Below are 24,304 nucleotides of genomic sequence, written 5' to 3'. Positions count from 1 at the left end.
ACCATTTTTACAGATGTGGGCAATGCATTCCACAAATGAGTACTGATGTAGGAAAAGGTGGAAGCATATGTGGTTTTATACTTGAGTCCAGAACATGCAGGGTAATGGAGGTTCAAGTAAGAATGAGCAGTTCTAAGTGAATTCCTTGGCGGTAAATTGACAAGGGCATCCATATATGCTGGAGCTGCTCCATAGAGGATCTTATGGACTAGGGTACAAATTTTAAAAGTTATTCGCTCCTGTACAGGAAGCCAGTGTAGCTTCTCACGAAGTGGTCTGGAACAGGTGAACTTTGACGCTCCATAGATAAGTCGAGCTGCTGTGTTTTGGGCAGTTTGTAGCTTTTTGAGAAGCAGGCCTGTGCACCCTGCGTATATGCCATTGCAATAATCAAGTCGGCTTAAGACTAGCGATCTGACTAAATTGCAAAATACTCCTCTCGGATAATAAGGCTTAGTATATAAAATTTGGATCATATCTAAATAATAATCCCCCAAACAGTATTTATCCAGTAATTGAAACAGAAAATCCCAATTTACGCAATCAAAGGCTTTGTGAGCATCTAAACTAACTAAGAGGGCAGGGATTGTATGAGTAGCACTGGGTCTCATAGCAGCCATAACCTGGCGGATATTCCACACTGCTTGTTGCCCTTGCATGAAACCCACCTGATCAGTGTGGATGACTCTAGGCAACAGCTTGGCCAATCTAGTAACTAGTATTTTAGCAATCAATTTTAATTCGAAGTTAATAAGGGGAATAGGTCTATAGGAATCCAGTAAGGCCGGATTCCTACCTGGCTTTGGCAGCACCACTATTAAAAAATGATTAGCATGAGGGGGGAATGCTCGCTCTCAAAAACTTCTCAATATATTCTGCCAGAGGCAGAGCAATATGGTCCTGCAAAATCTTGTAAAACTCTGCACTCATCCAATCCGGGCCTGGTGTTTTAGAAAATTGGGTTTGCTTAATAACCTGCCTGATTTCACTTCAGTAATTGGAGTATGTAAGGACTGCATATCCCCCTCAGGGATAGATGGCAACCGAAGTTTAGTTATGTAGGAAATAATATCGTCTAGAGAAACATTTTGCATTTGATAAAGGGTTTTGAAAAATTGAAAGAAAAGCTTGGCTATCCTTTCCCTTTCAGTAAGCAGTTGTGTTTTGAATAATATGCATCTACAAAAGTGGGGACCAGTCCACGGATGAACCAGAAGTTTCCCTGTGTGATCTCCATATCTGTACAATTTATATTTGTAATATTTATAAGATTGCATAGCAATCTCGTGTACGTTTGACATTTACAGCCACTCTAGCTGCCAAAAGGCCATCGCTTCTTGCATTTGTCTATTTGATTTTGTAAGTATAGTAATTCTCTAGCAGCCCATCTCCGTTTTCCTACTACATATGCTATCATTTCTCCCCTTAAAACCACCTTAGCTATTTCCCAGTAGAGTACAGGATCCAGAGCATGAGCCATATTATCTTCTACATAAGTCTTCCACGTATTAATTATATGTTGCCTATAAGTTTCATCCCAATTCAAGTGATTTGGAAAACGCCAGAATTTAGATAAAGGCTCAACTTGAAATCCCTGAAGTTCCAGCCATACAACTGCATGATATGACAAACCCGGGAGTCCAATCTCTGCCCGCAGAACCCTAGGAAACAACAAAGAGGTCACCAATATGAGATCAATGTGTGACATGTAGGGATGTGCACAAGCCACATGAGTGTAATCTTTGTCTAATGGATGCAATATTCTCCTTGAATCTACTAGGTCCAAAATTTTACAAAATTGACTCAATCCTCAAATCGATCTATGGTCACCAGGACTGACTCCACCTATGCGGTCCATCTGCAGATCCAAAACAGAATTAAAATCTCCAACCACCATTAATGGTAAATGAAGATAGGATGTGCAGAGCTTCATTAACTGTTGAAAGAATGTCATATTAAATATTACTAAAAAAGGCCCGTTTCGGTAGGCAATGAAACGGGTGCTAGCAAGGTAATCCCCCACCATCCCCGCTGTCTCGCTCTGTCCCCTCCGAGACCCACGCCCCCCCTCCCTCCCTTCCTTCCGAGTTCCAGAACCCCCTCCCTTCCAGTTCAAGGCCCCCTCATGCCCCTCCCACCGAGTTCCAGACTCCCTCCGATTTCAACATCCCCCCCTCCGCGTTACTGACCCCTGGACCCCCCATGCCGTGAGCCTCTCGACCCCCCCTTTCCGCTGAAAACCCTCCCCCGCGTACCTGTGCTGATGGAGGACCCCAACCCCCGACAGCCGAAGTCCCCTTCTCGTCTGCGCCAGTGTTGCTTGCTGAATGATCTGATCAAGTTTCTGTGCGTGCGTCTGATGTCAGTTGCTTCCCATGTCTGTATCACCTCCAGGAATTTGTCCAAGCCTTTTCAAAACCCAGATACGCTAACCGCTGTTACCACCTCCTCCAGCAAAGAGTTCCAGATCTTAACTATTTGTTGAGTGAAAAAATATTTCCTATTTGTTTTAAAAGTATTTCCATGTAACTTCCTCGAGTGTCCTCTAGGTACTTTTGGAACGAGTAAAAAAATCAATCTACTTCTACTCGTTCTACACCACTCAAGATTTTGTAAACCTAAATCATATCTCCCCTCATCCGTCTCTTTTCCAAGCTGAAGAGCGCTAACCTCGTTAGCCTTTCCTCGTACGAGAGGAGATCCATCCCCTTTATCATTTATTTGCTCTTCTTTGAACCTTTTCTAATTCCACTATATCTTTTTTGAGATACGGAGACCAGAACTGAACGCAATACTCAAGGTGCGGACACACCATGGAGCGATACAAAGGCATTATAGTATTTTCGGTCTTATTCACCATCCCTTTGCTAATAATTCCTAGCATCCTGTTTGTATGAACAGGTACAACATGGCAACAAAAACGTGTATATGTCAGTTTTTCAGTTATGTTTATGTTAGCCTCAGAAAACATAGTATGTTTATAAAATAGCTGTCACAGAGCCCACTATCCTTGGTTACTATTGTTTTTGGAGGGGACTAAACCATCGAGATGAATGAAGCGACCTTCCCTAATCCCTCCAGTGGAGTGATACCGGAAACAAGCGCATTTCTGATATCCTGGGGAACAGTTTTAGATCCCAATGTACATCTTTTTGGACACAGATGTGCATTCCCCCCTAGTTCCACCCTAAAGACACCCAGACCACACCCCCTTGCCACATGCACATTTTTGAGATTTAAACATGTGCATCCAGCAATTGTAAAATTGTGATTTAGACATATGTTTTTGGATTGTATGCAATATAAACATCTAAATGCTGGGCTTTGCATGTCTATAATGTACATAGGGCTTCTAAAATTAGCACCATAATTTGTGCTGCCTCTGAAATGCCCTAACAATGCCCCCACAGTGGACTATATGGTAGCGTTATACATATAGGACCAAATTCTATAAATAGCACAGATAAATCGACACCCAAAAAACACACGCTAAGCTCTATTCTAAAAACAGTGCTGAAAATTAGGTGCATTTATAGAATATGCTTAGTGCCGGGATTTGGTGCCCAACTTTAGATGCGAGTATTTGTAGCAAGTAAACCTTGGTGTAAATCCTCGTGTCTACATTAGGCATGGATCCCCCTTATTCTATAGCAGCACGCATAAATTGTAGAAATGCCCCTGATCTGCCCCCTTTTTGGAGCAGCATGTAAAATTTACACACGGATCCCCACAACTAAAAATTCATGTGTAAATTTCAATGCTAATTAGTGCCGATAATTATGAGTACCCAATTATCAGTGCTAATTGGTTTGTTATTCAATTAAACTGTGCTCACAAATTGTGGGCATGCCCAAATTTGCACACGCAATTTTAAGCACCATTTATAGAATTTTGGGGATAATGCCACTAGATATTAAAAAAAACAAAAACACTTTGATATTTGGCATAACACTACAAGACTAAGTGCTTTTTGATTACTGGGCTCATAACGTTTAACTGCTTTTAGATTTCTCCCCAATAAAAGTTTCACTGGCAGTTTAGCTGAGGGTTGTCTTTTCAGCTGCAGATGTAACTGCATCACAGGTCTGCTGTTTCCTGTCTGCTTTTCATGAAGACTCTATGTCTGCAGGAAGCCCTCTGTTATTTTGCCTGTACTGATTGCATAAAGTCCCATTTTTGGGGGGGCCAGATGTGGAAACTGAACAGGAAGAGGAACAGGTGGGATAGGCATAGATCAGGAAACAGATTTTCTTTTTGTTATCTGACACAGTGCATGGAAATACAGTGTTCTGAAGGAGGAAGCAGCAGTGAAATACTAGGATACTCTGCATATGCCGTAGGACATATGAGTCATTGAGAACACACATGTAGGACACTACAAATATATCCATAGACAGGGAAATACCTACTGTACCTGAATGTAACTCTCCTTGAGTTACAAATGAAAAGGAATGAGTCAAATCGAAGTAAATAATATAGAGAACACTGGGGATAGCTGGAATGGTGGAGTTTAAGTTACCCTTGTAGTGGTTAAGAACTAATGTTGTCAAAGGGGAACTCTTTCATTTGTACAACATTTTATTTCCTCTTGAAGGATGATCTCAGTTCTCCCCCTCCAGATTGGACCCCCCAGCACCCTCTTTCTTCCCTTTCTTTGCTCACCAAGTTGGACCTAGCACTCTCATTGTTCTCATCCTTCTCCATGCCCAACCCCATCGGCTTCTAACATTCCCACCTTTGAAGGTGTAGCTAGCTTGGGTTGCTTTCTTCCTCTGGCTTGTATGGGCTGATTCTGACACTACTTGTTGCTTCCTTCTTTCTCCAGATCACACTGGCTAAATCAACAGCCACCACTGGCGGATATTTTTCAGAAAAAGATTAATAATCTCTGCGTCTCTATGACAATTTATGAACAGTCTTTCTGATCTTGTTTTTGATTTTACTTTACCTCTCTCATAATGATACCTTGTCAACACCAGTTGATCACTACTGGCAAGATTCTATTATTCCTACTAACGCTGAAACCTTCCTATTTATATAACTCAGCTCCTTTGAATTTTGTAGCTTGGTTATATAACATCTTGGCAGAGTCTTTTATCCAACTAGATCCCTTGGTGATATTATTTTGACTCCCATTCCTAAAAGGTCAACATAAAATCTTTCAGAACCATCAAATTATAGACTTGTTGCTGGAATTCCAGTTTGCAAAAATTACTGAAAATATTGTTGCCTCTCAACTGACTAATTATTTGGAGACTCCTGCCATCCTCTCCCCTACACAACGTGCCTTTTGAAAGGGTTATAGTACAGAGACCTTATTGGGCACCCTGCTTGCTTCTGAACTACATGGCACCCTGCTTGCTTCTGAACTACATGCTCAGCTAGCTCAGGGACATCAAATGTTATTACTGCAGTTGACCTCTCTGCAGCATTTGATGTGATTTATCATAATCTAATGATTTATCTTTTGCACTATATTGGAGTATCAGGGATAGTTTTGACCTAGTTTAAAAGGATTCTGTATTTCACTAAAAGCTAAAGGGCTATCTTATTTCTCATATGTGGATGATATTACTTTATTAATCCCTGTCCCTATTTCAGTTAATGCGATTAGGACTCAACTTCTAAACTTTCCTTGATAGAGGATTGGAATGCATCTGTTCATTTGAAACTGAACCCAGAAAAAACAAAGCTGATTTGGTTTGGTTCTTCTCTGTCTCTGCCCTATTCTGTAAAGTTTGTTTAGGTGGTATGGAATTCTTTTTTTTTTTTTTTAATATTTTTATTAAATTTTTAAAGATACAGCAAACATTTTAAAATCAAAAGAAAGAAAACATGTACTATAATACAACACAATGAAATAAACAAAGCTGAGTTCAAAAAGAACAATACTATAAGGCTAAGCAGTAGAAGAGAGAAAAAGGTCTAAAGTTTTCCATTTCTGAATACCAGTTTTAGGACCAGGCAAAGAATATATAGCAGACTGTTTATATTTTTTGAATGGTAAAATCCATTTCCACCAAAGGAAAACATTGACTAGAGAGTTATCTTTCCAATGCGATATTATTAATTAATTTCAGTGCAACAGATACTAAGAAATCAAACAATAATTTATCATCTTGAGAGAAAAAATGGAATGCAAATGGACTTCCAGATGGTGGCGCCATTTTAAGAATAGAATCCTGAGGATGGCGTGCTTAACAGTGAGTAGATATTTACAGATTACTATGATGTACTGTAGGTTAAGTAGTTTGAAATATGGAATCTAATGTACATCTTCTTTGGTTATGGCTGTTTTCACCCTGACGCAGCTACTGTGAAACATGCCACATGTCGGTCATACTGGATAAAGTCACATTGAATAATGGGTTCCCTGTTAACATCAAGCTGGTATTAGCAACCAAGAAAAGCTAAGTTTTAAGATTAAGTGTTTAAGAATTAAATGATTAAAGAATTTCAGAATATATCTTGGGGAACGAAGGTTGAGTGGACCGATGAGGAGCCAATGTGCATTAAGAGTTGGGAGCATTCGTGTCTTCTGACAAATGAAGCGCTGCTATAATATATATTGTGCTACTGAGGTCCTTAATTAGTTGAATGTATAGATTAAAGATACATAGAAACTTGAAAACTGTAAGAAATATAACACACAATGGATGTAAGGGAAGATAGTACATTGTGAATGTTTGAAAAATGATGGCGTTGGGCAAGTATTTTGAGTAGTAAATGTAACTATTTAGCCTCCGCCTACTGAATTCATATTATAACTTCAGTGAGTCCATATATTAGAGCCATCAATATTAACACAAGAATCTTCTTATTTGAGATTTAGAAAAATGCTGAAGACTCAATATTTGTTAGGTTGATAATTATTTGTTCTTCTTCTCAATACAAAGCTAAGGAGATATTTATCTATTTATTTTTTTACATTTTGACTATCAGAGATGATTGTTCTCTTATCTTTTTTTCAAACTTTGTAATCCGCACTACACTGTCGGGTAAGATGTGGAATATAAGACCCTGTATTGTATTGTTTTCTAGCTGCAAGGGCTAATATCTCTGTTTCCTTCTGGTTTGCATGGCAGATTAAACTGCAGCCACCTTCCTCCAGCACAACATGGAGCAGCATCTGGAAATTTCTGGTGTCCCTGGAGACTCGGTAATTTAAAGAAAATTCCTGAGCCTCTGAATGAAACCCTGAGAATTACCATGTATGGGTATACCCACTGAATATACACATAGCCCATGTATGGACATGCCAGGAATACAAATTGTATTTAATATCAGGGCAGGTTTCAAAGAATTTGTTTGGGTAATTAAGCAGTTCAGCAGCTAAATGTATCACTGAGTTCCACGAGATGGCTAGATTTTGCCATTAGAGAAGAGGATGGGCTAGAGAGGGAAAATTTGTGGTAGATCAGCTGGATATTTTGTAGTTACTTTTACACCCATGGACTTTGTCAGCCCGAATTTTCATAAGTAAACACTATGGAGAACGTCTCTTTGAACATAAGTTTGCAAGGCATCTGTGGACCTGCAAACTACATATGCCTCTCCCTATTTTAATGTAATAAGTGAATATTTATCTATTTATTAGGATTTATTTACCACCTTTTTGAAGGAATTCACTCAAGGCGGTGTACAGCAAGAATAAGTCAAACACAAGCCATAGACAATTACAGCAGTAAAAATATTCAAACAACAATACAAAGTATGGCATAGAGGCATATTTTCAAAGCACTTAGCCTCTCAAAGTTCCATAGAAACCTATGGAACTTAGCCTCCCAAAGTGCTTTGAAAATATGCCTCATAGTATGCTACATTACAATGTCAACACAATACACAATAAAATATTTTCATAGCATAGGGTGTAAGCAAAGATGGAACATATAGATAGATAAGATAGAGTAACAGGAGTAAGAAAAATAAGGGACTAGTTTAAAGCAAGTTGCTTGAACATTATCTTAGCTAGGGTAGGAGTGGATAAGCATGTCCCGATATAGTATGTGCAGCTGGTGTCATTTATTTTTTCCGTTAAAAAATACTGGTTTAAGAGCCAAGCTTTCACCTGCCTCCTGAGGTAGAGATAGTCTTGTGTTAAGTGAAACCTTTCAGGGAGTGAATTCCAGTTCGTGGGGGCTACTCCAAAGAAGGCTCTCATCATTTTAATGTAATATGTATATGTTTTCTTATTTTGTAGACAATCTCATCATTGTATATAACCTGTGAAGCAGACACGTGACAAAACATGGACTTGTTGGGTTTTATGTCTTCAGCTTGGAAAAGAAACGGCTGGGGGAGGGGGGGAGATATAATTGAGGTCTATAAAATCCTGAGAGATGTAGAACAGGTAAAAGTGAAACAATTTTTCACTCCTTCAAAAAGTACAAAGTCCAGGGGACACTCAATGAAATTACATGGAAATACTTTTAAAACAAATAGGAGGAAATACGTTTTTCACCGAAAGAATAGTTAAGCTTTGGAACTCGCTGTGGTAACAGTGGTTAGCATATCTGGGGTTAAAAAAGATTTGGACAAGTTCCTGGAGGAAAACTCCAGAGTCTGTAATTGAGGTGGACATGGGAGAAGCCACTGCTTGCCCTGGACTGTTGCTACTAATTGTGTTTCTGCCAGGTACTTGTGACCTGGAATGGTCACTGTTGGAAGCAGGATACTTGGATAATATTCTTATGTTTTTACTGTTTCCCTCTGGTTCTCTATAGGGTGGTGGTAGCAGTAGTGGGAGGGGGAATGGAAGAAGGGGGACCATCAGTGGCGTAGCCAGACCTGACATTCTGGGTGGGCCCAGGGCTAATATGGGTGGGAAATGTGTATATAGGTATGAATAGTTTTTCTTGAGGTACTTATTCTGTTTGGACCTTAGGACTTAATTTCTTTGACTGATCATATGTGTGCAAGATCTTGCCTCTGTTTGGACTGTCACATATATATTTTGATATTGTCATCTTTTGTTCATACACAAACTGAAGAAGGTTCTGCTTTCAAAAGCTTGTCAAAAATGTATTAAGGTAATCCAATAAAAAAGGTATCACCTTATTTTCCTTTCTTTTGCTTTTTTTCTGTTTTATTTCTATTTATTACAGATATAGCAGGTAGGAAAGACTCTCATCCCTAAAATTACTGACATCTGTGGTCTGTTTACAAGATGATACATGAGAGAAAATCAAAAGTTTTGCAAGAGAAAGCTAAAGAATTGCAGGCATGTGATGATGAAACATGAAAGAAAAAGAAAAATAGCATAGGAAGGGCACAGGAAGCATGCTACACTGATCGATCACTCAAGCACCCTACATACTTGTTCTGTGTCCACTGTTTCCAAAATCTTCTGTAGCCAAAGTGGGAAGATCGTCATCTGGAAGGGGGAGGAACAGGTTAGCACACACAGGAACTCCCTACTGTCTTCTGCACCACCATTATTTTTACTATTCTTCCTTGTTCTTACTTTTATAATAAAGCAGGTTATAAATATTTTTAATAAACAAATGATAAATGGGGCAATTTTCATAGCTGCTCTTTTTTTTAATTATTGTTTTTAACATATTACAGTAATGAATATGTTTTTACAAGCAGAAAAAGGATCCTATTAAAAAATTGCACTGATTAATATCCATGTATAAGTATGTGCGATAAGAAGACCGTGCATACTTATATTCCTGAATGTATAGTTATGATGTCAATATGCATTTTATAAAATACATGAGTACACACCTAGAGAACATTTGCCAAACATACAGCTGCCTTGGAGCGAGTATAAATGGTAACCAGAATTGGGGTTGAGGGTAGTGGCTTTTTTCACTGAAAACCTTTGAAGCTTCTGGCGTACAGGCACTATGCCAAATATGAAATGACAGCATAGAGTTTTGTGCATGTATAGGTAGGAGCTGTGCCAGTGGTGTTCCTATGTCGGCTGCCACCTGGGGCGGATCACCGCTGCACACCCTCCTGGTGCATCACATCCACTCCCCCCCCCCCCCCGGTGCATCACCTCCTGGGGGTGCAGGGAGAAATCATGCGGCTGTCGGTTCTGCCGGTTCCTTGCCCTGGAACAGGAAGTGACATCAGAGGGAGCAGGGAACTGTATAGTCTGAGCCAGAACTATGAGGTAGCTTGCTATTTATTTATTTTTAAAACAATTTATAACCTGCACACCTACAACCCTGAACGGGGAACAGTACACATTCATAATAATAATAGACATTTCACAAAACATATAACATAATCATAACATAAAACTCAAAATTCAACATTGTTCAGGCAATCTAAAACTTGCTGAAACATAACAGTTTTTAAAAACCTTTTTAAAACTGTCCATATTTTGTGACGCTCGGAGCTGAGCAGGTAAATAATCCCACAATCTAGGTCCTGCGAAAAAGAAAATCGACTTCCTATATTTATCCAAAAAGACAGTCTTAAAAGGAGCATGGAGCATATTAGAAAACCGAGAAGGTTGATGTAATTGCAAATTTGCTGAAATCAAAGGAGAGATTTTATTGGTTATCACTTTAAATACTAATAACAAAGTCTTATATTGCACTCTATATGCAATAGGCAGCCAGTGCAAAGAAACAAGAGCAGGTGTAATATGTTCAAAATGGTTCATTCCGAAGAGAACATGTGCTGCAGTATTTTGTACGATCTGTAAAGACTGTAAAGCATATTTTGGTAAACCCAAAACCTGCTAAGTGCAGATGATGGCATTAAAGTATTTTCTATCTTCTTGTGCTCAGGATACTGCCATGATTACTGCCTTGTGGTTAGTACAGCGAACTTTAATCCTGGGGAACTGGGTTCAATTCCCACTGCACCTCCTTGTGACTCAAGGCAAGTCACTTACCCCTCCATTGCCCCAGGTACAAATAAGTACCTGTATATACTATGTAAACCACTTTGAATGTAGTTGCAAAAACCACAGAAAGGTGGTATATCAAGTTCCATTTCCCTTTCCCTTCTCTTCTACACCGAGATGAGGACACTTTGGATTAAATTCTATACATGGCACCCAAATTTGGGTGCCGATAAAAATTAGCGTTAGGCACTATTTTATAAATTGCGCTCAAAGTTGGGTGCCGTTTATAGAGTAACATTTGGCGCCAGGATCTGCCCCCCAATTTTGGGTATGAGGATTTACACCAAGTAAAACCTGGTGTAAATTCTTACACCTAAATTATGTGCAGACAGTGGCGTACCAAGGGGGGGGGGGGCGGTGGGGGCGGTCCGCCCGGGTGCACGCCGCTGGGGGGGTGCCGCGTGTCTGTCGGCAACACTCGTTCCCTGCTCCCTATGCCCCGGAACAGGTTACTTCCTGTTCTGGGGCAGAGGGAGTAGGGAACGAGTGAAGCCGACAGGCACATGGCACCCCCCAGCAGGTAAAAATGCACCCCGGGGGGGGGGATGTCATTTTGCCGGGGGGAGGTGTCCTTTCGCCAGGGGTGGGGGGGGGGTCGCTGCACCCGGGGGGGGGGGGGGGGGCGCATCGGCGATCCGCCCCGGGTGTCAGCCACCTTAGGAACGCCACTGTGTGCAGATCTCCCTTCTTCGTAAATTCCAGGAACGCTCCGATCTGTCCATGTCCCTCTCATGGTCACGCCCCCTTTTCGGATCCATGTGTAATCCCAGCACCTAAAGATTTTAATTAATGCCAATTAGCACCGATAGAGTACATAAGTACATAAGTAATGCCATACTGGGAAAAGACCAAGGGTCCATCGAGCCCAGCATCCTGTCCACGACAGCGGCCAATCCAGGCCAAGGGCACCTGGCAAGCTTCCCTAGTGGTTAGAGCACTGGTCTTGAAATCCAGAGGTGGGCGGTTCTAATCCTGCTGCTGCTCCTTGTGATCTTGGGCAAATCACTTAACCCTCCATTGCCTCAGGTACAAACTTAGATTGTGAGCCCTCCTGGGACAGAGAAATATCCAGAGTACCTGAATGCAACTCACCTTGAGCTACTACTGAAAAAGGTGTGAGCAAAATCTAAATAAATAATAATAGCGCTCAATTATCAGCATTAATTGGCTCATTAAGGATGGGTGTGGATAGGTGTCCTGTTAGAATATCAATGATATGCTTTGATGTCCCCATGCATACCTCCGACCCACCCCCATCCTCCCACCCTGTCAGACTGTCATAGTAATGCTTTAATGTTTTCACTTATATACACTGTCAGCTAGCACATTTGCTTATTTCCGATCTGAGGAAGAAGGGCGACCTTCGAAAGCTAATCAAGAAATGTATTAAGTTATGTCCAATAAAAAAGGTATCATCTTATTTTCTTTTCCATGTTTTATTTTGTTTGATTTCTATTGATAACCTTAAGAGTGGACTAACACGGCTACCACACTCCTCTACTTAGGACTACTTTAGAACCTGCTGCTCGGACCTGTCCAACAACACCAAGGATATCTGCACTTTCATTCAAGAAGTCTCAGTCAAGACTGACCCCCTTTCTGAAAAGTTATAGTGCTGCCCTTTCATGACAGGAATTTTGAAAGCATTGAGGCCCCGATGATCAATTCCCCATGCTGTTCTGAAACAGCACCCTAAAAATAGTGCCGGAACAGTGCAGGGAATTAACTCCCCAATGATCAATGCTAATAACATGCTAAGTTAGGTGCGTTATTAGCATTGATCATCGGGTGAAAAGTGTGGAAGGATTGTTCCTGGGCGTGTGCTCTGCCGGAACTCCAGCCCCCCCCCCCCCCCCCCGTGTCGCTGTCCGGGAGGAGGTGTGAGGGCTTGGAGGGGGGGGCAGTAGGCCACCAGGGCCTCAGCCATTGGGGGGTTTGGCGATCTACCGGTCCCCCGGGACTGACAGTGACAGCCCGGGCTGCCTAGCATGGATGGGGGGAGGAAGAGCCTTAACCCTAACACCAGCTCCAAGCTGGCACAGGGTTGCTATTTGGCCAGTACAACTAGAGCACAGTGCTCTGATCATACGGGCGGAATACTGGAGAGCTCATTTAAATATAATTTAAATGAGCTTTGCGGAATTCTCTGTGTGCTTGCACCCGACACCCTCTGATCATGGGCACTGTGTAAATGTGGGTGCTAGTCCAGCATTAGTAGCTTCTAGCGCCCGCATTTACTTTTGATCATCGGGCTTTGAATGAGGGAACACAAGTAACATTGGAGGAAGAGGATCTGTTGGACTGCACACAGTAACCCGATACCTGTGCTGAAGCTTCCCCCCCCCCCCCCCCCCCCACACATTTTAAAATCTGCCTTACTTTAGTTATGAAACTAATTGATATAATTCTTCCAGATTTCTGGGGACACGTGTCCACACTCACAGCGGTCCTCTCGGTAATACATCGACTCCAAACAAATGACACAGAGCTTGTGGGTATCATTATTGACTGTTTTCCTTCTGCAAACTGGGCAGGTTCTGAAGCCTGGCTTCGACTGTCCTACTTTCTATGATACCAAAAATAAAAACTACAATGAGCAAAAATAAAATGGTTTTTATAAGAAAAAAATGCAGACTAAAAGAAAAAAACAATGAAAAACAATGCCGTGGAGAAGACTCCAGTGGTAAAGCTGTTAGGCAGAGTGGAAAAACAAATCTGAGGAGATTGCTGCATATGGGAAGGGCATGCTCAGGTTTTTACACTAGTCAGATGACATCTCCCACTTGTGTATCTGATTCAATCCCTTCTGACAATTATGTGCGTACATACAGCCTGCATAAGCATAAATTTAGCATTAAACAGAGGCATTTCTGGGGACAGATCTAGGGAAGGATTAGTATTTATGTACATATTAAAAAAAAATATGCAATATGCAAGACCACGTAAAATGAACTAGGAAAGTTTTGTGTATTAAATAATAGGCGCAAATGTGTGGGTACTTTCCATGGGGTAATTTTCACAGGGAAATTATGCACATACTTTCCATTTGAAATCTGGTGTATCTTGCATGCATACCTGCTCCACAAGTGGAGGCTTTCCGGGCTCCGCCCAGGGGCTTTTAAACCCCTTTGTAGCCCTTCCTCCTTCTCAGCGGGGTGCCCTCTGGGCGGCGGGAACGTGCCTGTCACGCCTCGCTTGCACCCCGCTGGCCCGGTGCACATGCCCATCGGGGCACGGTGCCATATTATAGGCGGCTCCGTGCCTTGCTTTTATGCACATACTTTCCATTTGAAATCTGGTGGAACTTGCATGCATACCTGCTCCACAAGTGGTGGCCTGTTATACAATTACCATTCAACCCACCATCACTGAATCAAATACAAAGGAGTGTATGCCAATGCTAGTGTCAGGAAACTAAGTTTGGTTTAGGATGCAGTGCAAGGTCAAAGCTTAGGCCAGGCTCAAGTTCTAAGTTAATTATGTTCACTTGTTTCATGTAAGTGAACAAGTTTAGGTCTATTCGGAAAGATCAAGAAGCTTCTTCCATTGGTACAACCACATATTTGAAAGAACCAAGATTTTTGAAGATAATTTTAAAATTTGATCACAAATGAGAGAATAATTTGTAATGCTTAGGCTTTTTCCTATGCCCAAGATCCCTTCACCTTCACTGTCTGTGCCCTGCTGTCTGCTTTAACCAAGTCCAATCAATGGAAATGAGGTCAGATCTCCGCTGTGAATTACAAATTAGATCTGAAGTTGTGGGGTCAATGTAACTGCAGCTCTGCCCCCCCATTAGTGGGGAAGCAGTATCAAAGATCTTTTCTAAATAAATCAGACTTTATTGGAAAGCTCTGCCACCGACGAGACAGAAACTCATTAGAATTGATTTTGAAATAAATTATTGAAAATGGTTTTGCCTGCACTTTGCATTTGTAAAACAGAAGAATGTAAATGTATCTGCAATGATAAAAAGACAAACTGATTCCTTCACTCTTAGGATAATGGCATTTAATCTAGTCTTGGTACCAAAATAAAAATGTTCAGTTCTTCATGAAGGCTTTCTCAGAAAGAGCATTTTCAGCTTCCACTATAATAAATTACAATTTTTTAATGACACATCAGCACCAAACTTACAATATCACCCAGGAACCCTACATATGTCAGAGACAACCAATACCTAAAGCAGGTCTGGTAAATCATCACTGTCGGTTTTGTGCTGTAAACGGACAAACTAGAAGGAAACAGGAGGATGCTTCATGTCTGGGATAGCCTACTGGCAACCAAAACTATAACCAAATTTAATCATGATTGATGTGGTAAAATCAGTTCTCCATAGACAAGCATGGATCTCTACAGCCACACAGCTAGTGATGCCAGCACCTGATTTGACAAACTAGGGGGCCCTTTTACAGAGTGGCGGTAAGCCCAATGTGGCCGCTAGTGGCAGTCCCGCTCCATGTGTGGACAGTTTTTTCAGCTTTTACCAGCTGCGGGAAAAACGGCTCTGGCATGTGGGAAAAATAGGAAGTTACATGGAAATACTTTCAAAACAAATAGGAGGAAATATTATTTCACTCAACGAATAGTTAAGATCTGGAACTCTTTGCCGGACGATGCGGTAACAGCGGTTAGCGTATCTGGGTTTAAAAAAGGTTTGGACAAATTCCTGGAGGAAAAGTCCATAGTCTGCTATTGAGACAGACATGGGAAGCAACTGCTTGCCCTGCGATTTGGAGTATGGAGTGTAGCCACAATTTGGGTTTCTGCCAAGTACTTGTGACCTGGCTTGGCTACTGTTTGGAAAACAGGATACTGTTATGTTCTTATGTTATGTAATTTTTACAAGAATGATATGGCTCTTCTAATCCAAGACCTACAGAAGTGGATCGGCCTAAAATTTCAAAACCTCTTTCTAAAATATTGGGAAAACTTTCTTCAGAGATGTCATTCCATCAATCTTCTCCAGATCCTTTAAGTTTTGGGCCTCCAGTCGATTCATCAGTCCAAAGTCTACACAATGCAGGGATTCCCCAGGAATTCAATCTGATCCTTCTCCTCAACATCCAGAGTCAACTGGAAATACTTCCTATTCTAACTTTCTTTGTCACCACAGGAAGATACAGACACTGGGACAGAATTCCTACATATTTTGAAGTATCTAAAAGCATAAAAAGATGTAGTGGTTCTTCCTATACATCAAATAAAAGTGTGGCAAAACCTGCCTACAGTCCATCTGACTGCAAAACGATTAGAAACAAAATATAAGGCTGGTTCAGGAATGGAACATGTGAAATCTCAGTTGCTATGGTGGGCAAGTTGGAAAATTTGTGCTGGGAAAGAGCTTCCACCTTCCACCAACCGAGTATGACCCTCACAACAGATATCTCAAAAATAGGGTGGGGAGATTATATTCAGCAACTCCATAGAAAGGGAAAACAGACAACAGCAAAAACATATCTTCATATTAATCAGCTAAGAGCAATACACAGGGTGATGCTAACCTTCAAATGCTGCACTTCAGATTCAAGGAACGGGACCCACGAAAAGTGAAGGTGCACAGGTTTCCTATGAAAGTCAGTCAAACAAGGAAGAGGGGAGTAGGATAGGTTGACTCTTTCCAAACAACTAGGGAGACGCATATGTAATTCCAAATCTTTATTGAAAAACAACAAATGGCTCGACACAGCTGCTGTGTTTCAGCGCCGGAGCACCTGCATCAGGAGTCTATAAGGAACAAAACACAGTGGAGAATCCTGGAAAGTGTGATGTACTTGGAGTCCGACAAAGAGGTCCAAATAAAGTGTAAAAGGAAAATGCTCATAGCTGTCTGTTATTTAAATGGTCCTTTATTTGGACCTTCTTGTCAGACTCCAAATACATCGCACTTTCCAGGATTCTCCATTGTGTCTTCTTCCTTATAAGGAAGCTGCAGTCCCTCCACACTGCTTGGAAGCAGAACAGAAGGGATTACACACAAAGAGCAGGAGGTCACAGCCCTGACAAAGAGCCTGGAGAGCAGAACAACAGAGGTCACCCAAGTGAGAGAGCAGATGACCCTGAAGGAATCTTCCATGGAGAGGCTGCAGAAGCAGAGACAGGTAGATGACCCACTCCATGGGTTACAAGAGGCAAGCGAGTATGCACAGATTGCAGAGGTGCAATGAGAAAGTGACTCTTGAGCTTAGTCAGTCATGTGACCAGCTCAAGCTGCAGAACTTCCTCTTAGAAGAGCTGCAGATCGAAAATGGACAGCTCATGAGGAGCTACCAGGCACTCATTGAGGAGAAAACAGAGTGTGAGAGAGATAAAGGAGTTGGCTTAGCGACTAAGGTGGCAGACAGAAGAGTTGGCCCAAGTCTCTGAAAAAGTAACTCTGCTAAAAGTTTCCAATTAAACCCTTCAGGATGAATGGAAGGGGCAACTTTGTTGGTAGAAAGGTTGTCTTGAGGAGAAGGCAGAACTGCAGGGACTGCTGAAGCAGAGCTTCCCAGCTGAGCAGGCTGAACAGATGAGAAGCACTTGGATCCGGGAAGTAAAGGAGAAAGCCAAGTGTCTGGTGATAGTAGAAGACAAGCAGGCACAGCAGCCGGATCAGGCTAAGGAGCTCCAATCCCAGATCTGCCATCTGACAGACCAGCACCAAGTCTATCAGACCCAAGTGGAAGCTATTCAAGCAGAAATAGTGCGACTGCAATAAGAACTGGTGGTGTGCCTTCAGCTGATGAGGTCTGGAGGCAGGAAGCAGTGCAAGGAGGAGGGGAATGTCTCGGGCACTGTGTTTATTTGGCTGGCGGGCTTTGGCAACATTGCCAGAAAAAGCATGGTTAGCGTGTGTGTGTGTGGGGGGGTGAGATGCGCTCCACCCCCACCCCCCCAGTCCACCTCTGGGCACCTCTAAAACTGGAAGGCTGGCTACATTCCTTCCATCTGTTTCTCTGTCTGTCCACATGCATAAGCCCAAAGATGTGAACACACACACAGACACATGCATGTCTCATACTGCTTGTCGCCCTGAGTCACACTTTAACATGTCTTTTCACACCTGGTTCCCAAACGTTATCAGTTTGTAAATGGAGGAAGGGGAAACCTGCCATTTTGTGATACTTTACATATGCACGTATTTATTTATTGAGATTTATCAACCACCTTTATGAAGCGATTCACTCAGGGTGGCTTATCCCAGGTACAATTTGACAAAAAATTTACAATTTTGTTAACAGCACAATAGTAATATGACCAAATATAAGCACACGTACAATCAATGAGGTAAACTCGGAGATGGCAAACTGAATCCTAGTAATAGAACTAACATGATACAGTATCAGAAATATACACACTGGTCAATATTCAGCTGGCAGCAGTCAGCACTCTTTTATGCGCTGACCACCTCTGACTAAATTGGATCCAAATATTCAATGCCAGGCCATGTCCGTACACAGACATTGCATATCTGGATATGACCGGCAAAGAGTTTGCTGGCAGAGCTTATGCGGGTCCCAGTTGATACTTAGCCGAGATCTACATTTCAAATTTTTGCGAGTCTCGGCTGAATATCAGTCAGGACCCACATAGGAGGATTCTTCATCCCTTCTACATACCTGACTCCCCTCCCACCACAAGTGGATCCCTCTACCGAACCTCTCACCTTGGATAAAAAAACCCCTCTGCCACTTCCCAAGGCCCAACAAGCCACTCCCCTCTCATGCTTACCTTGCTAGACCTAGTGGTCATCAAGGCAGGAGAAAACCACACTCACTCCTGCCCTTAGTGGCTTTGGATTAAAAATGGCCGCTGAGAGCTCTAGCAGTAGTCTTGTAGTACTACCACTAAAGGTCCGTCTCTAGTAATACTACTGCGAGACTACATCTAGAGGTTGTGGCAGCCATTTTTAAGAGCTGCTGGAACTGCCCACTTTTAAAGCATTTTGTGGGGGTAAGGAGAATTTTCATTTAGAAATATCTAAGCACCTAACTCTTTAAAGTACTTTTTGAATATCAGGAGCTCTGCATTTATACCATAGGTTTTGCCATCACTGTCTTAAAACATAATAACGAGTACACTGTGCTGTGATATAGATCAATTAAGGTTGATATTCTGGAAAGAGAGCACCCTATAAATCTATTGTTTAACTAAGCATCCCACAAGAGATGACATTTCCATTCTCTTCATCACCTGTCATCCTTCCAGTTACAAGGAGGTACTGGTAATGTGATGGATAATACTGGTGAACTCATAGGTAATTGTGAAAGCCAGAAATGGTTTGCTACAAAATTACCCACCCAATATGCAACAAAACTCTGCATGTATTGTCTCTATGTTGTTTCATACCATGTATTTTTTTGCCCATGTTCAGTGCAGTTGTAGTTCCATATTTTTAAAAGTGTGCATTTTGTTTTAGTTAAAAAAGTATCCACAGGAAAAAAAAAGGTGCAAGTCTCTGTGGGGCATTATCCTTAGGTCATTTTCAAAGTGAAAATATGAATGCATTTTTATTTTGAATAACGCTGCAAAATCCACAGCTAAAAATTATCTGTGGGCCTTGCGGCAATGAGGCCAGTCTGAAAATTATCCTCACAAGGTTTAAGAAAAGCACCTTAGGTTTAGACTAAATGTGAGAGAACTGAAGAACAAGCCTGGAAGCAGGGCCGCCGAGAGACAGAGCTGCACCAGGTGTGGGGCAGGGCAGGGCCACTGTAGCCCCCCCCCCCCACTCGGGATGCAGCTGCTGCCACCCCACACTCGGGACGCAGCTGCCACCGCTGCCCCTCACTCATTCGCTCACTCAGGCCGCCACCGCTCCATGCCCCCTACCTTCCTGTGTCAGTGCGTCTGCTCCTTCCCAGCCTCAAGGGGTCCCAGAGCCCGGGGTCTGTCTCTCTCCTGCTCCTGTGTGCCGGAACAGGGTTATCGCATTTACAGAAACACACAGGTCCCGATACGAACAGGAGAGAGACAGACCCCAGCACCGGGCCCCCCTTGGAGGCTAGGCCTGGGTAATTTTGCCCCCCCCTGCCCCCCCCCCCCTCGGCGGCCCTGCCTGGAAGCCTGCTTTTTCCAGTCATAATGCTATCAGGAATACAAGTGCATATCAAAAGAGAGACAAGCACTTAGGACAGTAAAGCATCTATGTGGATAAGGTTTATCTTTGGGGCACTAATGCTGAATTTTATGATGGTACTTCTATCTATTTTAGACTGTTTTTTTTTCTTTGTTGCATCCTGCTCTGAATGTAATGACAGTAATGGTACCCTGAAGTCCCAGGGATGTTAGCAATATTGTATTCCTTTTTCTCTCTCCAAAACAAACATCCGCTCTCTCTACCAGTCTGTCTGTAATGTGATCTCTTCCTTGCTCTTGCAAAAAGCCTTTTCCTAATGTCCTCTTTATGAAAAATCACATGGTTCTACCTGATGGAATAGCACAGCCCCCTCTCCCCCAACAATGCCATGCAAATTCTAGAATACTTACTTACCATAGCTGCCAGCAAGAGAACCTGGGGTGGCAGTACTGAAAAGGGGCATTCTGTACAAATCCCAGGCCTTCTGCAGATGGAGATTAGATTCTGACCATACATATAATGAATGTACTTCTCTTATAAGAATGGGTGAGTATACACATACTGAAATGTTAAGTATGCCTCTCTGAATATTCCACTGCAAATCAGAAAGACTACACAATACCTGGGCTGTAAAGGGAGCAGGAAGATAAACATTCACCTCCTGAAACCCATCAAAAACCTTCCTATTTTTAGTCTAACTTGTCCTTTGGTATCTTCTATGGATCAGCTCTCTCGGACACCACCTAGCATGGCAATTTAGCAGGTAATTAACAAACTAATAGAATTCCTGCCTGGCTGGGTAGCGGTCTGTGGGGGAGGGGAAAGATGGGGCGCAGAGAAATAATTAGCAGTTTCAAACCTTTCATTTTTTAAGCCAGACAACAGAGAACAAGAGAAAAGAAAAAACACCTTTCTCCTTTGATTGAAAGTGCTGCAGTATCACATGTAAGACAACAAAGGCGAATGGCACCCTATGGCGAGGCTGAGGGCCAGCTGAAGAAAGAGACGGAAATAGTATGCTGAGATAAAGACCGCACTTGAAACTGGAAAATATGAGGCTCCAGGTTAATTCCATGGGGCAGCAATTTCCCCCTTCAGTAAACTGGCTAATGAACATAAGCTGGGCTGTCCTGTTTTGGGGTCATGGTGGGTAGAAGTCTATGCAGGAAAATCTCATAAAGACCTCTTCAAAACTGCAATGCACCAGATCTCTCAGCAACGCTGGAATCCCTTGGTGGAACAGTGTTGGGAATTACAGCATGCCAGATCCCTCACAATGACATATGGTACTCACCCCCCCCCCCCCCCCCACCATGTTAATCTGAGTTGAGCAATGCAATATATAGAAAGCCCATGAGAACTGCACTGAGGGCTAGGAATTAGAGAAGGAAAGAGCTCTCTCATAGTCTCTGTATTGTTTAAAGAAGGACATTAGGAAAATCCTCAGTGTACACACTCTCTTATTATTTAGCTCTATAGCAGAGTTTCTCAACCCAGTCCTTGGGACACACCCAGCCAGTCAGGCTTTCAGAATATCCACAGCAACTATGCATGAGATAAATATGTATGCACTACCTCCATTGTATTCAAATCTATTTCATGCATATTAATTGTGGGCATCCTTGAAACCAGACTAGCTAGGGGCTCATTTTCAAAGCACTTAGACTCACAAAGTTCCATAGGTTACTATCCTGCTTATTTTCGAAAGAGAAAAACGCCTATAGTGCGACCTATATTAATTGTGGGCATCCTTGAAACCAGACTAGCTAGGGGCTCATTTTCAAAGCACTTATACTCACAAAGTTCCATAGGTTACTATCCTGCTTATTTTCGAAAGAGAAAAACGCCTATAGTGCGACCTAAATCGGGAGATAGATGTTTATCTCGCAAAGGCGCCTAAATCGGTATAATCGAAAGCCGATTTTGGGCGTTTCCAACTGCACTCCGTTGCGGAAACGAATAAAGTTGACGGGGGCGTGTCGGAGGTGTGGTGGAGGCGGAACTGGGGCATGGTTATCAGCCGAGGAGAGATGGGCGTCTTTAGCTGATAATTGAAAAAAAAAAAAAAAGGTGTTTTTACTGCGATTTTGGGTCACTTTTTTTGGACCCTTTTTTTTCACGAACAAGTCCCAAAAAAGTGCTCCAACTGCCCAGATGACCACTGGAAGGAATCAGGGATGACCTCCCCGGACTCCCCCAGTGGTCACTAACCCCCTCCCACCAAAAAAACCCCATTTTACAAACTTTTTTTCCAGCCTGTATGCCAGCCTCAAATGCCGTACCCACCTCCATGACAGCAGAATGTGTTCGATCCTCTCACAGCCTTTCCCTGGGTCAGATGTGGCTCTCGGGTGCACTATAGGGTCACATCAGCATTGCATTGTGGTGGGTGTAGGGTATTGGGTTCCGTGATTTCATTAGCTTGTGTTATAGTCTCACGATGCTGGTAGTTGGTAGGCTCTTCTCCCATGGTGCTTTTCCCCCTGCCTACTGGGTCAGAATGTGCCCTGTTGTGTTTCCTGTTGTAGTCCATGCGGTAGTGGCCATTTTTGTAAGCCAGTTTTAGTTCCCTTTCCTGTGTTAGCCACGTTACAGAACTTAGTTCTTCCCTTGAATGTGCCAGCTCTGACCTACTGCTCATCTCAGTACCAGGGAGACTCGTTGCCAGTGGGGCACAACCTCTGATCTGCAGTTAACTGTGAGTAAACGCGGTTATTCCAATAAAGAACGTTTTCGGACAGATTAGTCTTCAGGTGTCAACTGGTGTGCCAATGTTATACAGCAGCAACAAGTCCTAGAGGCCTGCGTGTATGCAGGTCCCTGGAGCACTTTTAGTGGGTACCGCAGTGCACTTCAGCCAGGTGGCCCCAGGCCCATCCCCCCCCCCCCACCTGTAACACTTGTGCTGGTAAATGGGAGGCCTCCAAAACCCACTGTACCCACATGTAGGTGCCCCCTTCACCCCTAAGAGCTATGGTAGTGTTGTACATTTGTGGGTAGTGGGTTTTGGGGGAGGGGGGTTGGGAGCTCAGCACCCGTGGTAAGGGAGCTATGCATGTGGGAGCTTTTTCTGAAGTCTAGGGTGACCTAGGGTGCCCAGTTGGTGTCCTGGCATATCAGGGGGGCCAGTGTACTACGAATCCTGGCCCCTCCCACGACCAAATGGCTCGGATTAGGATGTTTTGGAGCTGGGCATTTTTAGTTTCCATTATCGCTAAAAAAAAACAAACGGCCAGCTCAAAAACATCCATTTTTTCGAAAATACGGTTCGGCCCGCCCCTTCACGGACCCGTTCTCGGAGATAAATGCCCATGGAGATAGGCGTTTCCGTTTGATTATGCCCCTCCACGGAACTTTGTAAGTAAGTGTTTTGAAAATGAGCCCCTAGCCTCGTACGTGTCCTATGGACTGGGTTGTAGCTATTATGTCTCTGCTGCACTTGATATAAGTTTACAATTTTGAAGACAATTCTTGGAATGAAAAAGTTAATCCTGTACAAAACTTACCCATGACAATTTTCTTCAATTCTACAGACTCTGCCTCTTTGCACAAGAGTAGTTTACTCCTGGGAGAATTCTGAACAAAAAAATTGAAAATTCTGCACAATTTATTAGTAATTTTCTTGTATAGAATTTTCCCATTATAAGGGCTGGCATCTCCCTCCAGGCATTAAATACGCTCCCTCCCCCCCACCACAGCAGTTTTTCATGCACCTTCCTGCAGATCTCCATCCCATTCCCATGGCACACACACACCCCTCATCCACATTTTCCCAGCTCCCCCCATACTCCACCCCACCTTTTCCAGTCCCCCCACTCATCCACCTTTTCTTCAGCCCCCCCTCCCTACACACACATCTACATTTGTTCCAGCTGCCATCCTGGGCCTGACTGTTCCTTTGAGACATGTGGGCCTCCATACAGTCTCACAGCTTAAAGGAACCTCTGGGGACCAAGGCAACAGAAGAGGAAGCAGCCTGACCTGCATCTGTGCAGCTCCTCTTCTTGCTGCACTGGAGCGAAGGGTGTACAGGGAGGCAGGCAGCCAGATAGTGAATATCTGTGCCACTGTGCACTGCAAAAGCAGACTGTACAGAATTCTATGCGGGAAAGGCAGAATTCTGCACAGTCTGTGTGCCAAATTCCCCACCTTCGCATTCTGCATTGCACAGTAATGCAGAATTCCTCCGGGAGTATTAGTTGAGGTTATGTGCACTATGGCTGTATATTTCATAGTACATTAGCTGATTTTACACTTAGAGAATGTCTTATGATTGTACATCTCACAATAACAAAGGAGACAACGCTTCAGGGAAACACAAAGAAATGCAGGAACTTTGCAGCTATGTGGTACAAGCTCAGAATCAACCTTAGACT

General features: G+C 42.8%; 1 protein-coding gene across 1 annotated transcript in view; it reads right to left on the bottom strand.

Moving 5' to 3' along the window:
* Window positions 1-24,304, bottom strand: part of SKAP1 (src kinase associated phosphoprotein 1) — a 503,203-nt gene that overhangs the window by 74,253 nt on the left and 404,646 nt on the right. The window contains exon 10 of the mRNA XM_030221014.1: window positions 9,317-9,373. Within this exon, the coding sequence (XP_030076874.1) occupies window positions 9,317-9,373 (57 nt within the window). The remainder of the gene's footprint in view (window positions 1-9,316; window positions 9,374-24,304) is intronic.

This window comes from Microcaecilia unicolor, chromosome 12 (genome assembly GCF_901765095.1).
Source record: "Microcaecilia unicolor chromosome 12, aMicUni1.1, whole genome shotgun sequence".
NCBI classification, from domain to species: Eukaryota; Metazoa; Chordata; class Amphibia; order Gymnophiona; family Siphonopidae; genus Microcaecilia; species Microcaecilia unicolor.
The sequence above is the reverse complement of the archived record's forward strand: the minus strand, read 5'-3'. Positions and strand labels throughout refer to the sequence as shown.